The 17,346-nt window shown below is 39.0% G+C and overlaps 1 protein-coding gene across 1 annotated transcript in view; it reads left to right on the top strand.

The window, feature by feature from the left end:
* Positions 1 to 15,135, top strand: part of LOC124140114 (serine protease 23-like) — a 44,657-nt gene extending 29,522 nt beyond the window's left edge. Inside the window, exon 2 of the mRNA XM_046507498.2 lies at positions 11,902 to 15,135. Coding sequence (XP_046363454.1) covers positions 11,976 to 13,334 — 1,359 coding nt within the window. The 5' untranslated portion in view covers positions 11,902 to 11,975 and the 3' untranslated portion in view covers positions 13,335 to 15,135. The remainder of the gene's footprint in view (positions 1 to 11,901) is intronic.
* Positions 15,136 to 17,346: the final 2,211 nt, after the last annotated feature.

The following is a 17,346-nucleotide window of genomic DNA, read 5'->3' as shown; positions in this document are numbered from 1 at the left end:
TACTGAAGCTTCAGGTATGTCGATGATCTGATATCGTCCAATACTGTTTCTGTTTGATTTAGATCAATGCTTCAGCTTTCCAAAAGTCAACTTTCCTTTCTCCCGAGCAATATTCCAGCAGCACTAGCCTTTGATGTCTGCATTTCACAATCGAGCATGCTTTTTCTACGAACATTTCAAAGAGCTTCTGCTTAAAAGCTGTCTGATCAAGGTTACACCGTTCAAGGCCCCAGACAAGGTGTCAAGAGGTTCATGGTAGACATGTGGAAGACATTTCTAAACTTGACGAATCAGTGACAAATATGACGTCTGATGTAATTTTCAATTTTCACACGTTATCTAGTCCAGCATCTCACAGTTTTCTCAGTAAATTTAAGATGACTTTTGCTTTCATTTTTGACAAATTGTCCTGAACCTTCGAAGACAGATGTTCCACGTTCCGTGACAAATGCCCACTGGATCAAGGAATGAAGTTATTCCCTGTTTGTCGTGTGGGATAGTGATGTACAAAGTGGGAAAATAAAATGTTTTGATACACCTGTAATTGAACTGGGTTCTTTTCTGAGATTGCGAAAATTCAAACAAATCCTCTCAGTCTTTTAGAAGATTTTCCTTCATTGTTTTAAGGATTATGGTTATTCTTTAACACAGATAGCTGATGGTACATTTGCTGGACCCTGCAACATCTCTCTCTTGATACGGACTTTAAAGGAACTTTGTACAAGAGAGGAATGGACATATCTTCACGTTTTATTTTAGAGTCAAGCCATAAGGTGATAGTCTTCTTCCTCAGATAACTTACTGGCCTTACCTGTGATGTGTTACTTTACCAAGTTCTTTGATCAAAACAATGGCAATGGCTTATGGAAGCCAGCTGAATAATTGCACAGACAATAGTCAAAGCAGTAAGTCTCAAGCACTGGGTAGATAGGTTCCCTGGTCACGATTTATAGCTGGCTGGTGTCACCTGATGTCAATAGCTTCTTGTAGTTTTCTTTGTCGCCAGTTGTCGTTGTTGGAAGACAGGTGTTTGGTGGCTTCCCACATGATGCTATGGTCTTGGTTCTGGAGGATGATTATTGTCTGTGCTGCTTATCCGGCTGGCTTCCATCTGTCCATGGTTGTTGTTGCATGAAGTGTTTGAGAGGTCGCCTTCTGCCTCAGCAATTTCGGCTGACCTGTCCCTCTTTGGGACTCCTGTGTGTGAGTAGGGTACACATATCTATTGTGAGTTTGGTGTTCACATAATTTCTGTTTTTGTATTGGTATGAATTCTATTTTCTTATACTGATATGATTTCATTTTTTTCCTTGGCTGCTCTGTTTATTTACGTTCGATTAGCTGTCCATCTCTCAGAAATAGAGTTAGTTTGGCCCTCGCTATTGCATCTCTTGGCTTTAGGAGACCTATGACAGATAGCGGATCTAACTGCAATTCTTGTTTTAACCTAGCCCGGGCTGGGGCATGGTCTTGACATTCTAGTAACACGTGAGCAATGGTTTCAGCCTGATTGCAAGATGAACAAACCTTGTCATAGTGCTTTTTGTCACCGAGTCTGAGGCGTGAGATAGCAATTTCAGTTTTCCTTTCATTTGACTATGAGTTGGGCTTTTGTTGGACCTCGGGTTGAATTTTGTATAGCCATCTGTCGATCTTACTTGCGTTCCATTGGGCTTGCCATCTTTCTACTATGGAGGCTTTGATTTTGCTTTTTATCTCTAGTTTACTAAAGGGAATAGGCTGTATATCCGCTTTGTCTAGAGCTAGCTTCGCCAGTGAGTCTGCTTTTTCATTTCCATGAATATCTATGTGAAAGGGGATCCAACACAGCTCCACCTGTTGCCCTTGGTCCGATAGTTTTGTATATTCGTATAGAATATTGTTGACTGTGTTTGGCCTGGAGTTTGAGTTTCTGCCACTGATGACTGGAAGTGCACTTAGCACTTGTCCATGGGCATTTCTATTCTGTTATATGTCAGTGCTAATTACTCCCGGCCTCCTGTTTGTCCATTGTCCATTACCTATTACCAATCAGTGATAATTTAAGTCCTGGCTTCCAGTTGTCCGCCGCTATCACCTATCAGCGCTAATTAACTGTTGACTTCCCTTGTTAGGTTTCCCTCTTTGTTATCTTATTACTTCTTTTGTCTTTAGAGGAACATATATATGTTCTCTGCTTCATAGTATTTATTCACCTGATGAAGAAGCTGGTACATATTCCGAAACGTTGTGTTCCTCATTATAAAGAAGCTGGCATCCATAAATCCTCTCCCTTAATGCATGATCCACATGGTAAAATACAAGACACACATGAAACAAAATATTACGCACGATGCACACGGTACAATACATTACCAAGACTTATAATCATATACCGCACGCTACAATGCGTGACACATATAATGCAATATAGTGCACATACGGTATAATACATAACACATGAAATATATATGCACAAACATCTTACAAATAGTAAGAACATATCACACACATGGAACACAACATTAAACATGTCATGCAGCAGGACTAAATAAGGTTCTTGCACCTGGTTAAAAAAATAAAAAACATCATCGCTAGGTTATATAACCTGTCCCAATTCTCCGCCGAAAGAGATTCTATTGGGCGTAAAGGCAAAATAGCGGTGAAATGTCTATGTATAGATAACTGAAAATCGGTGCTTGAATGGTTAGTACACCCACAAAGATCAGCACCCGAGGTGGCTCCACTCAGGCCCACACCCCGAGCTTCACCAATAAACTGCTAGAGAAGACGCCGGTCCAAACGAATATACCTTCTAACAAAGATGATTGTACAGGTGGTGTTTTTCATTATCTAACTAAAGCCTAGAAAGTCGAGTGAACCCGAATATGAATGCCTAAAAACTTACTTGCTAGGGGTCGTCTGTAAATATGTTCAAAACGATTGAAATGCCAAGATCATATTTCACATTTTATGACAAAAAGGTTTTATAAATTTTACAACCAATGTTATTCTTGACGATGTCATTTGAATCAAGTATTATTTTAAGAAATTGTTGATATTAATAGTAACCCATATACTTTAACATTTCTATGTAGGAGTGCTACGAAGTGTACTAAGGCTTGTGACGCGGAATGTGTATTTTTAGGATTCCTAGAGGACGTTAAAAACAGCGTACCATTCATCTCATGGATTTTCCATCGGGGGCCGTGTCCAAACCATTTTACGCCAAATTGAAACTCAGCTGATAACGTATTTCAAACCTCAGTGCCTTCCAAAACGACTAACAACCTAATGACATAGTCATAGCTGGTGCAACAAAATTACATATATAAGCCCATAAAGTGCTCTTATTCTGGATCAAAACAATTATCGTCGTTTGAATTTTTAAGCGACCCCTATATTTACAGCACCTTTATTTCCAGAGAATTTTATATTCAAACGACTGAGAGTAGGGAAAGGGCGAGGTAAGTTGCGCTTGACAATACATTTCCAGTTTCCATTTTTTGATACATTTCCAGTTAAATACAGAGTAGGAAATACCTCCATAAATGTGATTAATGTAATAAATTCCAGCCATTGGTCAAGACGAGGTTAGCTAGGCAGAAACGCCGGGTGTTCTTTACCTTTGATAAGATACCTTGTGGCACTGAGAATGTTTTCGTATTTCAACAGGCAAGGAGATCGGGTGTATTTTCAAAATGTCGTTTATTGGGAGTATTTATCATGGAGGGTTATATTTTCAAGAGCATTTATCTTCATGTCATTTGACGATCGATAGTTTCCACAAATAGTCAAGTTGGCTTAAAAGTCAATTCTCTCTTTAGGTTACTGTAAACCAAAATCAATGGATCTGACGACCGCGAAACTGTGTGTGACCAACTGTTCTACAAATCCATTACTTACATCACTGTAAATGATGAATGCGTTGAAAGAAAGACCTATAGATTACAGCGTCATACTAACACAATCCCAACTGATTTGATTTTAAAGAGTCATTCAACCTAGATGCAAACATCCGATTTGTTTGGAACAAGTTAAACTGATATTGATAATACAGCTGAACCTATAGTTAGTTGGATTGTTCCATGCAATTCCTGACCAATGCGACGTGGAGAACTATTTGAGGAATCAGTATAATCCAAATGATAATTGTTTGGTGTACCTAAATGGACATGGTGGTGGGGTCCCTGTTACCCTGTCGTAAGTCCCTGTTAACAAAAATCATCTCCTTCTCCCTTTGTATAGAAAATAATCCAACCGGTGTTTTCAATATTCAATACATAAAAATGATACTTTCGGTAAACGTCATGGAACATGGAGCCGCTTAGCTCTTTATCTTTCCTTAATGTTCTTGAAAATATGCAACATTATGGATCACATTGTTTGAAACTAAAGATAATAAAATACAAAGGTCCAAAATAGATATATGCCCCCCCCCCCCCCCCCCCCCCCCTATGAAGGTTTATAAAGGTCTTACGAGGGTGAAGTGTCAGCAAACCCCAAACCATATCTCAACAAAATAGGCTTGAGCACTCAGTCTGCATCCTGAATGAAACAATGTACTCAGATAGCTCAAAGCAGACTGACGACTTCTATAGGCATATATTACAGACGCCATTACTTGGTCCATAACTAGAACAAACAATTACATCTTCATGAACACACATTAGATTATTAGATATCTAAAATGGTGACAATAGATTCACGGGGTGCTATTGCTCACCTAACTGGTGTGGAACGGTCTGGTCTTTAAAACGGTCTTTATCATAATGATAGTCAATGGCAGGGCCAAAATGTTTAAAGCTTAAACGTAAGCGCAAAGATAGAGGCCTTTCATTTTCCCAAAAGCCACTTCTAATCGTCCCCTGTGCAATAACAGCGTTGTGGCGACCGAAGTGTGTGTTTTAATGTGTTGTCAAATTTATGACGATTTACGTTTTAACCTTTTTCAACATGCATCTTATTTAAACCCAGCGTTTTATACTTCATCACTTTCAGTACAATGTACATGTTTACTGGCCAGTGAAAATCGGCAAAATGAATTTGGTCGAAACCTGATAGTATCATTACAACGAAGAAACATGTTTTATAGTTAATGTATTTGCTTAAAGTTCGGAATAACTTATGCATAAAATAAAATATGTTGTATGTATCTTAAATTTAAGTATGTACATTGCGTGAGATTCAACTAAAATATCGGTCCAATCTGTGAAACATACACTTAGCTAGAAAGTCACAAAGGACGGGGCAAGAGGTGCCTGTATAGACGCTGACATCGCGCCCCGAAACAAGCTCATTCTTCATAGCTCCTCTCGCCGTAAGCCGTGGCATCCAGTCTAATTGCGGGGGAGGTAGCTGAGCAGTGAACGCCGCCAGTCAACGGCACTGACGGTGACGCAAGCCGTTGTCGGTAAGGCCCCGGGGAAAGAGGACGACACGGCACTCGCGTTTGAGCGGTAACGTCAGTGGCCTCAAATATCACTTTACTGGGAAATCGTTACGACGGTGAACATTTCTTGAAGATAATGACATTTGTGACAGAAACAAATCTGATTCTTGTGGCGGAGAACACGCACACACGAGACCTTGACGAATTGTCATTGATTTTCACAAATCCGCCGATCTGTTCGGACTTTCTAACGTTTGGTTTCTCCCCATTAAGACCACAACTGACCAGCGCTATTAACAGCAAATGAGGAGTGTGAATTTATAGGAAGTAATTTGCACGAAATACAGTAATTCAAGAGCTCATGACTGCTGATTGTGTTATTTGTTAACAAGCTTTGCTACCATATCCAAACTGCAACGTATGGTTAAATGTGGGCTTGGTGTAGTTAAAAACGATACATGGTTGAGTATGCTTTTGTTCGAAGGGGTTGGGAGTAAGACATGATGTGGAGTTGAGTAGGTTTTGTTTGACAGGGTTGGTAGTGTGACATGATATGGAGTTGAGTATGTGTTGTTTGACAGGATTGGCAGTTTGACATGATGAGGAGTTGAGTATGTTTTGTTTGACAGTCAGGGTTGGTAGTTTGACATGATATGGAGTTGAGTATGTGTTGTTTGACAGGATTGGCAGTTTGACATGATGAGGAGTTGAGTATGAGTTGTTTGACAGGGTTGGTAGTTTGACATGATGTGGAGTTGAGTATGAGTTGTTTGACAGGGTTGGTAGTTTGACATGATATGGAGTTGAGTATGAGTTGTTTGACAGGGTTGGTAGTTTGACATGATGTGGAGTTGAGTATGTGTTGTTTGACAGGGTTGGCAGTTTGACTTGATGTTGAGTTGAGTATGTGTTGTGTGACTGGGTTGGTAGTTTGACTTGATGTTGAGTTGAGTATGTGTTGTGTGACAGGGTTGGCAGTTTGACATGATGTGGAGTTGAATATGAGTTGTTTGACTGGGTTGGTAGTCTGACATGATATGGAGTTGAGAATGTTTTGTTTAACAGGGTTGGTAGTTTGACATGCTGTGGAGTTGAGTATGTTGTGTTTCAAGAGTAGGTAGTTTGACATGATATGGAGTTGAGTATATTTTGTTTGACAGGGTTGGCAGTTTGACATGATGTTGAGTTGAGTATGTGTTGTGTGACAGGGTTGGCAGTTTGACATGATATGGAGTTGAGTATGTTTTGGTTGACAGGGTTGGTAGTTTGACATGCTGTGGAGTTGAGTATGTTGTGTTTCAAGAGTAGGTAGTTTGACATGATATGGAGTTGAGTATATTTTGTTTGACAGGGTTGGCAGTTTGACATGATGTTGAGTTGAGTATGTGTTGTGTGACAGGGTTGGCAGTTTGACATGATATGGAGTTGAGTATGTTTTGGTTGACAGGGTTGGTAGTTTGACATGCTGTGGAGTTGAGTAGGTTTTGTTTCAAGAGTAGGTAGTTTGACATGATATGGAGTTGAGTATATTTTGTTTGACAGGGTTGGTAGTTTGACATGATATGGAGTTGAGTATGTTCTGTTTGACAGGGTTGGTAGTTTGACATGATGTGGAGTTGAGTAGGTTGTGTTTCAAGAGTAGGAAGTTTGACATGATATGGAGTTGAGTATGAGTTGTTTGACAGGGTTGGTAGTTTGACATGATGTGGAGTTGAGTATGTTTTGTTTGACAGGGTTGGCAGTTTGACATGATGTTGAGTTGGTTATGTGTTGTTTAACAGGGTTGGCAGTTTGACATGATATGGAGTTGAGTATGTTTTGTTTGACAGGGTTGGTAGTTTGACATGATGTGGAATTGAGTATGTTTTGTTTGACAGGGTTGGTAGTTTGACATGATATGGAGTTGAGTATGTGTTGTGTGACAGGGTTGGTAGTTTGACATGATATGGAGTTGAGTATGTGTTGTGTGACAGGGTTGGTAGTTTGACATGATATGGAGTTGAGTATGTGTTGTGTGACAGGGTTGGTAGTTTGACATGATATGGAGTTGAATATGAGTTGTTTGACTGGGTTGGTAGTTTGACATGATATGGAGTTGAGTATGTTTTGTTTAACAGGGTTGGTAGTTTGACATGCTGTGGAGTTGAGTATGTTGTGTTTCAAGAGTAGGTAGTTTGACATGATATGGAGTTGAGTATATTTTGTTTGACAGGGTTGGCAGTTTGACATGATATGGAGTTGAGTATGTTTTGTTTGACAGGGTTGGTAGTTTGACATGATATGGAGTTGAGTATGTTTTGTTTGACAGGATTGGCAGTTTGACATGATGAGGAGTTGAGTATGTTTTGTTTGACAGGGTTGGTAGTTTGTCACGATGTTGAGTTGAGTATGTGTTGTTTGACAGGGTTGGCAGTTTGACTTGATGTTGAGTTCAGTATGTGTTGTTTAACAGGGTTGGTAGTTTGACATGCTGTGGAGTTGAGTATGTTTTGTTTCAAGAGTAGGTAGTTTGACATGATATGGAGTTGAGTATATTTTGTTTGACAGGGTTGGCAGTTTGACATGATATGGAGTTGAGTATGTTTTGTTTGACAGGGTTGGCAGTTTGACATGATGTTGAGTTGGGTATGTGTTGTGTGACAGGGTTGGTAGTTTGTCACGATGTTGAGTTGAGTATGTGTTGTTTGACAGGGTTGGCAGTTTGACTTGATGTTGAGTTCAGTATGTGTTGTGTGACTGGGTTGGTAGTTTGACTTGATGTTGAGTTGAGTATGTTTTGTTTAACAGGGTTGGTAGTTTGACATGCTGTGGAGTTGAGTATGTTTTGTTTCAAGAGTAGGTAGTTTGACATGATATGGAGTTGAGTATATTTTGTTTGACAGGGTTGGCAGTTTGACATGATATGGAGTTGAGTATGTTTTGTTTGACAGGGTTGGCAGTTTGACATGATGTTGAGTTGGGTATGTGTTGTGTGACAGGGTTGGCAGTTTGACATGATATGGAGTTGAGTATGTTTTGTTTGACAGGGTTGGTAGTTTGTCATGATGTTGAGTTGAGTATGTGTTGTTTGACAGGGTTGGTAGTTTGACATGATATGGAGTTGAGTATGTTTTGTTTGACAGGGTTGGTAGTTTGACATGATGTGGAATTGAGTATGTTTTGTTTGACAGGGTTGGTAGTTTGACATGATGTTGAGTTAAGTATATTTTGTTTGACAGGGTTGGTAGTTTGACTTGATGTTGAGTTGAGTATGTGTTGTGTGACAGGGTTGGTAGTTTGACATGATATGGAGTTGAGTATGTTTTGTTTGACAGGGTTGGTAGTTTGACATGATATGGAGTTGAGTATGTTCTGTTTGACAGGGTTGGTAGTTTGACATGATGTGGAGTTGAGTAGGTTGTGTTTCAAGAGTAGGAAGTTTGACATGATATGGAGTTGAGTATGAGTTGTTTGACAGGGTTGGTAGTTTGACATGATGTGGAGTTGAGTATGTTTTGTTTGACAGGGTTGGCAGTTTGACATGATGTTGAGTTGGTTATGTGTTGTTTAACAGGGTTGGCAGTTTGACATGATATGGAGTTGAGTATGTTTTGTTTGACAGGGTTGGTAGTTTGACATGATGTGGAATTGAGTATGTTTTGTTTGACAGGGTTGGTAGTTTGACATGATATGGAGTTGAGTATGTGTTGTGTGACAGGGTTGGTAGTTTGACATGATATGGAGTTGAGTATGTGTTGTGTGACAGGGTTGGTAGTTTGACATGATATGGAGTTGAGTATGTGTTGTGTGACAGGGTTGGTAGTTTGACATGATATGGAGTTGAATATGAGTTGTTTGACTGGGTTGGTAGTTTGACATGATATGGAGTTGAGTATGTTTTGTTTAACAGGGTTGGTAGTTTGACATGCTGTGGAGTTGAGTATGTTGTGTTTCAAGAGTAGGTAGTTTGACATGATATGGAGTTGAGTATATTTTGTTTGACAGGGTTGGCAGTTTGACATGATATGGAGTTGAGTATGTTTTGTTTGACAGGGTTGGTAGTTTGACATGATATGGAGTTGAGTATGTTTTGTTTGACAGGATTGGCAGTTTGACATGATGAGGAGTTGAGTATGTTTTGTTTGACAGGGTTGGTAGTTTGTCACGATGTTGAGTTGAGTATGTGTTGTTTGACAGGGTTGGCAGTTTGACTTGATGTTGAGTTCAGTATGTGTTGTGTGACTGGGTTGGTAGTTTGACTTGATGTTGAGTTGAGTATGTTTTGTTTAACAGGGTTGGTAGTTTGACATGCTGTGGAGTTGAGTATGTTTTGTTTCAAGAGTAGGTAGTTTGACATGATATGGAGTTGAGTATATTTTGTTTGACAGGGTTGGCAGTTTGACATGATATGGAGTTGAGTATGTTTTGTTTGACAGGGTTGGCAGTTTGACATGATGTTGAGTTGGGTATGTGTTGTGTGACAGGGTTGGTAGTTTGTCACGATGTTGAGTTGAGTATGTGTTGTTTGACAGGGTTGGCAGTTTGACTTGATGTTGAGTTCAGTATGTGTTGTGTGACTGGGTTGGTAGTTTGACTTGATGTTGAGTTGAGTATGTTTTGTTTAACAGGGTTGGTAGTTTGACATGCTGTGGAGTTGAGTATGTTTTGTTTCAAGAGTAGGTAGTTTGACATGATATGGAGTTGAGTATATTTTGTTTGACAGGGTTGGCAGTTTGACATGATATGGAGTTGAGTATGTTTTGTTTGACAGGGTTGGCAGTTTGACATGATGTTGAGTTGGGTATGTGTTGTGTGACAGGGTTGGCAGTTTGACATGATATGGAGTTGAGTATGTTTTGTTTGACAGGGTTGGTAGTTTGTCACGATGTTGAGTTGAGTATGTGTTGTTTGACAGGGTTGGTAGTTTGACATGATATGGAGTTGAGTATGTTTTGTTTGACAGGGTTGGTAGTTTGACATGATGTGGAATTGAGTATGTTTTGTTTGACAGGGTTGGTAGTTTGACATGATGTTGAGTTAAGTATATTTTGTTTGACAGGGTTGGTAGTTTGACTTGATGTTGAGTTGAGTATGTGTTGTGTGACAGGGTTGGTAGTTTGACATGATATGGAGTTGAGTATGTTTTGTTTGACAGGGTTGGTAGTTTGACATGATATGGAGTTGAGTACGTGTTGTGTGACAGGGTTGGCAGTTTGACATGATGTGGAGTTGAGTATGAGTTGTTTGACAGGGTTGGTAGTTTGACATGATATGGAGTTGAGTATGTTTTGTTTGACAGGGTTGGTAGTTTGACATGGTGTGGAGTTGAGTATGTGTTGTGTGACAGGATTGGTAGTTTGACTTGATGTTGAGTTGAGTATGTGTTGTATGACAGGGTTGGTAGTTTGACTTGATGTGGAGTTGACTATGTGTTGTGTGACAGGGTTGGTAGTTTGACATGATATATAGGTGAGTATGTGTTGTTTGACAAGATTGGTTGTTTGACATGATGTGGAGTTGAGTATGTTTTGTTTGAAGAGTTGGTAGTTTGACATGAATGATGTTAAGTATGTTTTGTTTGACTTTTTTTGGTTTGATTTGTCTGTTGTTTAATGCCGCATGCAGGTGGTCAGGCCCGCTGACTTAGTTGATGCATGTCATCGTGTCCCAATGGCGTGGATCGATGCTCTCAATGTCAGTCATTGGATTGTCTTGTCCAGACTCGATTATTTACATACACCATATTGCTGAGTGCGGCGTCAAACAATACAATGTTCATTTCTGAACATACCACCCGAGCACAGTCAACTACTACATTCCACGATAAATCTGTTTTTTTAAATGTTTTCTCAATTATGAAAGCCTTTTAGCTGTACCATTATCGCTCCCCATTATCTACCTAGCCTAATGTCATATAGCTATTGATTTACAAACATGCAAATAAAGCTTAACTTTACCTAAATAATCACTCGAAAAAAACTTGTGACGTTTCCGATTTCCCGTGAGATATTACTTCAAGTGGAAAAGGCTAACATTCTGATATTCAAACAAACCAGTCCACGATCTACTGATGCTGTTGTGTAGCAAGTGATAACTTGCCAGATAATTGTGCTACTATCTTCAAAGAAACGTCGCAATCATTGTAATAACGAAATTGAATATCAATAGAACTATCTCCCGTGTTCAAAACCAGTCCTAAAACTAACACGAGATTTCCACTCATATAATCGTCACGATATGGCTGAAATATTGCCCATGTGACGTTAAATAATAACTCACTCACTCCACTCATATAAGATTTTACCCTTGGATTTCTTCACATAAGCCCCGCCACTTTAACAGGGTTACTATATGTGTGGTGAGACAAGGAAGAGCGTGTAACCATGAAGATGGGGTGTCTTGCACTTATCGTATGTTTTGTATCCTCACAGTTGTTTGATATTATCAATATTGTAAACTGTTATCTGTGAATATGATAATATAAAATGGATTTAGCTTCTTTAGAAGTAGTCACTGTTCTGTAAAAATAAAAACTTGAAATTATTTTTCAGATTAAACGGTGACAAGAACGACAACCGTGTCCAAACAATATCAACTCGCTCACTGCGTCGTCGTCGTCGTCAACATGAGGAACTACCCCCAATGCATTGCAAGGTCACCCGTCATTACATATGCTGTTTTCTTCTTAGCGGCTGCCCAAATACCATGCATCTGCAGTGTGATTATCTCCCTTGATGTTACCAAGCTTACTGTTTCCAACACAACCGAGCTTCCATCTCTATCCTCCATCCGTCCCTCTTCACTTCAAAAAGATAGTCTCCTGCGTGATATGTTTAGTAGATTATGCAAGTTTCATAACAACATCCTCTGTTCTGGTCACTACCGACCATCCTCCAAACAGATCGCCTTACATAAGCCTCGTTTTTCTCGTGATTGGTTCAATAATGACCTGAGAACAAAGAAGCGTAAACACAAACACGATTTCCAGTCATCTGTCAAACATTTAACGCTGGGAAAACAACATGTGACTCCAAAACCAGCTACTCTGCGAACAATCCTAGACTTTACACCCAGTTTATCTGCGAAACTTCGCCCATTTGGAGATAAGGGAGGGTCAATGCCTACAGACCTCTCATCTTCGTTCCTTAGTGTTCATCTGCCAAAAATTGGTAAACGAGGACCTTTCAGGTACAACAAGAAAGTGTTTGTTTATGGCGAGGACGACCGCTCCCCTGTGTTTGCTTCAAGTATGAGGCGATATCCTTACTCTAACGTCGTGCGCTTGTCTAGTGGATGTACTGGGACGCTACTGACGCCGCTTCATGTCCTAACTGCTGCTCATTGTGTTCACAACGGAGAGGAATTCAGGAACAATCTTCAGATGCTGAAAATTGAGGTACCGGATACTATGGGTTTCCGTGTGTATTACATTGAGAAAATCAGCATTCCCAAGCAGTGGTCACGCCAGAGTTTTATGGGGGAGACGGCAAGATCTTCTTATGACTACGCCATCGTAAAACTCAGTTTTGCTGTAGCAGGAAGAAAACGTTTCATGCCTTTGTCAGTACCTAAAGGCAACATTTTGAATGAAGATACATTTTTTCTGGCATTTAAGTCACTAAGTGATCCAATGCTTTGGAGCTCGCAATGTCACTCTCGTTCCAACATGGCGCTGATGGACGGACACCTTCTTCTGACGCGATGCGACTCTTCTGTCGGCAACTCCGGTGCTGCTGTCTTCACAGATGATCCTAGAGAGGGAAAGAAAATAATCGGCATAATCTCCAACACCAGATCCGTTGCTAGTATGAGTTTCGTAACACGCTACAGCATCATCACAGCTCTGACATTGGGGAAACTTTGGGAAATTTGTTCCATGATGGCTCCGTACGGTCAGCGATATCGTGTGTGTCCAACCTTCAAATATTTACCTTATGCCAGAAATGAACCAGTAGACAACAGAATTATACCTTTCTTCGGCTGAGGTCTCCACCACAGAGGTAACGATGGTTTTTTCACACTGACTCGCAGTCAGAATCTTTGTCTGCTTCTCACCTAATCTCATAGACGAGACAATTCGTGAGCAGACGAAAAGAGGTGTTCAAACTGCAGTACACCATGGCTTCTGCTTCCGGGAAGGTTGATGGCCTGAGAATTGACCAGATGTCCAAGGTCTGAAGTCAACAATGCGTTTGAATGACAGTTTCGTAATGACATGAATATGACTGCATCCTTTGAGCTTTCATGTGATCTGTTAGAATATAAATTGTACCTGACACAGGCGATGCTTTTGAATTGATATATGAATACGATCCTATTGAAGGACGAGGTTGTATCGACCAATATGTACAGAATAGTATATATATAACTTGTACACTAGCTGTCTGCTTCATTATATGTCACTTTGGTTGTTTTGTTCTTGCGTTATATATGTAAATTATATAGTGACACAACTAACAATGGACACTTGTGTATAAATCAAACATACATTAATATACATATTCCTTTCAAAATTGGTAGCATCTACATGAATGAAAAAGAAAACACACATCTTGTCATTTACTCTGCCAAAGCAGCAGTGTTGTCTTTGGTATCGGAAGCATTATTTCGATGAACATACACTATCGAGAATGCTTATATTCGGGCTATATTTAGTTAGTAATGGTGAGTGGTTCACAATCCCTCAGTTATGATAACAAGACGGGTTTTTTTATAAAGTATAATTAATTTTCGTCTACCGCTGTGAATTGTATGTGGTAACTTACAAAACTTAAGAAGACAGTTGTTTTTGAAGTGATAGATTTGTCTTTGTAAGGAAAGTAATAATTGCCTTTGGTGTCCCTCAGCAAACACTATTCAACATGCCGCCGTTAGAACGCGGGTTTTATACAAACGCTTTCTTGGGATTTTGCCAACATCTGTTTATTCCAACACATCCCTTACAACTGAGGAAGTTCCGTCCAGAGGATGGATAATTGGAAATGTTCCATTTGGTCACAACAAATAATCCATGTTTCATCCAGGCGACAATAAGAAAATAGTTTCTGATTAGCTACAGGCATTTTTAAAATGTATAATCAAATGGCAGAATGCCAATGAAAAAAGCAGAGTTGATATCTGTTTCCTTCATTTGAGCTTTAGGAGAGATGTTTTCGATATATAATTCAATCCAGTACATGCAGTGGTACTTCTTTTAAAAATTGAATATGACTTGGGGTGGTACAGTATAGGCTATAGTGAAAGGAAGAGCAAGAACTCAAGGATTGTCATCTGTTTTTGTTTTAGATACATTTGGAAGCAGTGTCACATATTGTTTTTCACTAACTATTTGTTTACGGGAAACTCACAAATAAATATAATAAAGAAAAATAAATTGATACGGACTAAAACGAACATTTAACATACATTACTTACAAAATATTTAATTAATGACAATCAATTGATAAACAATTAAATATGCGATCTTTTCGATCTTTGGAGTACTGCTATTATTTTTGATGCAAGTAACAGAATAAAATAAACTATCTGCTTTTAAGTGGCGGCAGTTGACTAGTCTGCAGATTGATTTAGTTCTAAGTAAAACACGTACAACATGCCTTGTGCCAGTCTGTATACGACACCATACCTCAACAATCCAGTCTTAACATGGTCTTGTCCACGCCAACTAAAAGGTTCTAATGACATGTATGTACATACTTATTTTGTCATTTTTTTGTTTTTGTTTAATCAACTGTACTGGATGCTAAATGCGTGGGGGTATGCCTTATATAAAACATCCTTAAGTATACGAGCTTTGTTATTTTTGTCTAAATGTCTTTGACCACTGAGGCGTTTTCAATCTACACGAGTTCTTGTGAGACAAACAACATGTTCAATTACGACGGTCTTATTTTAGATATCAATTCCATGGTTGACAAATCTGCAATATTGTTCAAACGACATGGAGATCGATCAGTCGTTGCGTGCGTGTAATCTGTCCAGTAATTTTGGGGAATAACGTTTCTTATATTTCTCATTGTCACATATGATGATATCAATATCCGTACTTATGGTTCTTCTTAACATAAAATGCAAAATGCAGATACATATAGTGGGTCACCACCTTTTAAAGTGCCAGTTCACTACAACTATTAATGACATGGTGGAGAGTACACCTCATCCAACCAATACACAATGCGAGTGCATTTATTTGTGTCTGTTAACATCGTTGGTCATGAACAACATAAGTGTATACCTGTGTTGCTTTGCTGTCTCTAATATTTTAAGCAAGAGCTGACTACAAGCCCATGCTGCCCGTCACTGGTTTAGAAGCCGACAAGATATAGTCCGATTATTCTGTTTGATTACTATGGGCGGACAATTTTAACAAATACTTACTACAATGGAAACACTGAACGTTCATGTAAACCTAACCATTCCTTGTGCACGCATATTGCACTTCGCAGTGTTAACACAGATGGTGAACACGTGCCGACTGCAAGCACTCGCCCAGTTATGTCTAACGCTATTATGAAGGCAACACAAAACTCACCCTTCTTCACCCTCATGTCTACATCAGTGTTAATTCTTTGGTCTGCTAACTGCAAAGTTGATGTACATAGCTGAAGCCAACGGCCACGTGAACACAATGTATTCGGCAAAGGATCTGGCTTCTACGAGTTTAATATTTCCTTTTTCTATTTTCGATCATTTTTTACCTGTGTACAACATCTGTTGCTTGCATCCACAAACGTCAGTTCCTAGGCACAGTTCCTCCACTATAAGAGTTCATACTGGAACGTTTTAGTTATTTTAGTTCTTGCAATGCAAAATATGGATGTTTGAAAACAATTTGGGGGGATTTCTTATACCCGCGATTAACTCGATCTCCCGCCTAAAAACATTCCTACTCCAAGAAATCCGCCGTAGCAGACAGTGGTAGAAACGTGTGTTGTGTGTGATATATATATATATATATATATAGGGGGGTGGGTGGGTTGTGATACAATTTTATGCTGACAGGACTCAAACTCTAAGTCGAACCCATTTTTATGTTTATCGTTTGAATCTGTTAAGCTTTGATATCATATCGATTTTAAACGGCCATTCACGTATGTGTGCATGAGAATGTATTAATAAACCTTCGGCTAATTACAATTTGCAACAGCATTGATGATCCAACTTAAAGCAATATTCGCCCAAATGCGAACATACAAAACGAATCATTATCAAAATGTAAAAAAGTATAAGTTTTTGTTTTCACATGTCAATTTTTAACTGACGATGGATGCTAGAAGTTCCGGTGAAAATTGTCAACAGTAGAGCAAAGTCATTACCTCATTACTTCTTGTATCAAACCGTCTCAGAAGTTGCAAAATGTCAAAGTTAACACTCTTCGGCCAAAGTGAAAGTGCAATTCCATCGAATGTCCAAATTACAAATACTGTGCTGGCGAGAATAAATTTGTTGTTGACACAGCAGAAACGACATGAGAACTTCGTGTGTGTAATAATCTTATTATCACTGAAAAGTCTTCCGCCGCGTCATTATTGCCTCGAAAAAAGGCGAACGTAGACCTAAACACAGTTATCCAATTAACCTGGTCTAAATTTCTACCAAACAGACGAAGGTGGGGCAATTCCCAATGATGAATAGTTCTTCACCCACGCTTCGAAATATTCCAGTGAAAATTAAACGTAACCATATGTAATGATTCTATTTAAAACTAGTCACGTTAACTTGTTTCCTTTGAATCAGTTTTCCTAGTGTGCGTGGGATGTTATATTTTATATTTATAGAAATTCTGACCTTTATAATCATTAACTCACTATTCTACATTCAATTTGAATATTTTACATCATATGTCTTCAGAGTTAAAAAAACCCAAACTAACATAACAAACAGATTTATTCATAACCTTATTTTCACCTTATATGTAATACAATCATCTTAAGGAATTGTTCAGCAACAATGAATGATAATATATTGGTCAAACAAATTGCCATTAGGGAAAGTTA

This window comes from Haliotis rufescens, unplaced genomic scaffold, assembly GCF_023055435.1.
Source record: "Haliotis rufescens isolate VD_foot unplaced genomic scaffold, xgHalRufe1.0.p SCAF_22, whole genome shotgun sequence".
NCBI classification, from domain to species: Eukaryota; Metazoa; Mollusca; class Gastropoda; order Lepetellida; family Haliotidae; genus Haliotis; species Haliotis rufescens.
Note: the sequence above shows the minus strand (reverse complement) of the source record. Positions and strands in the feature narration are given on the sequence as shown.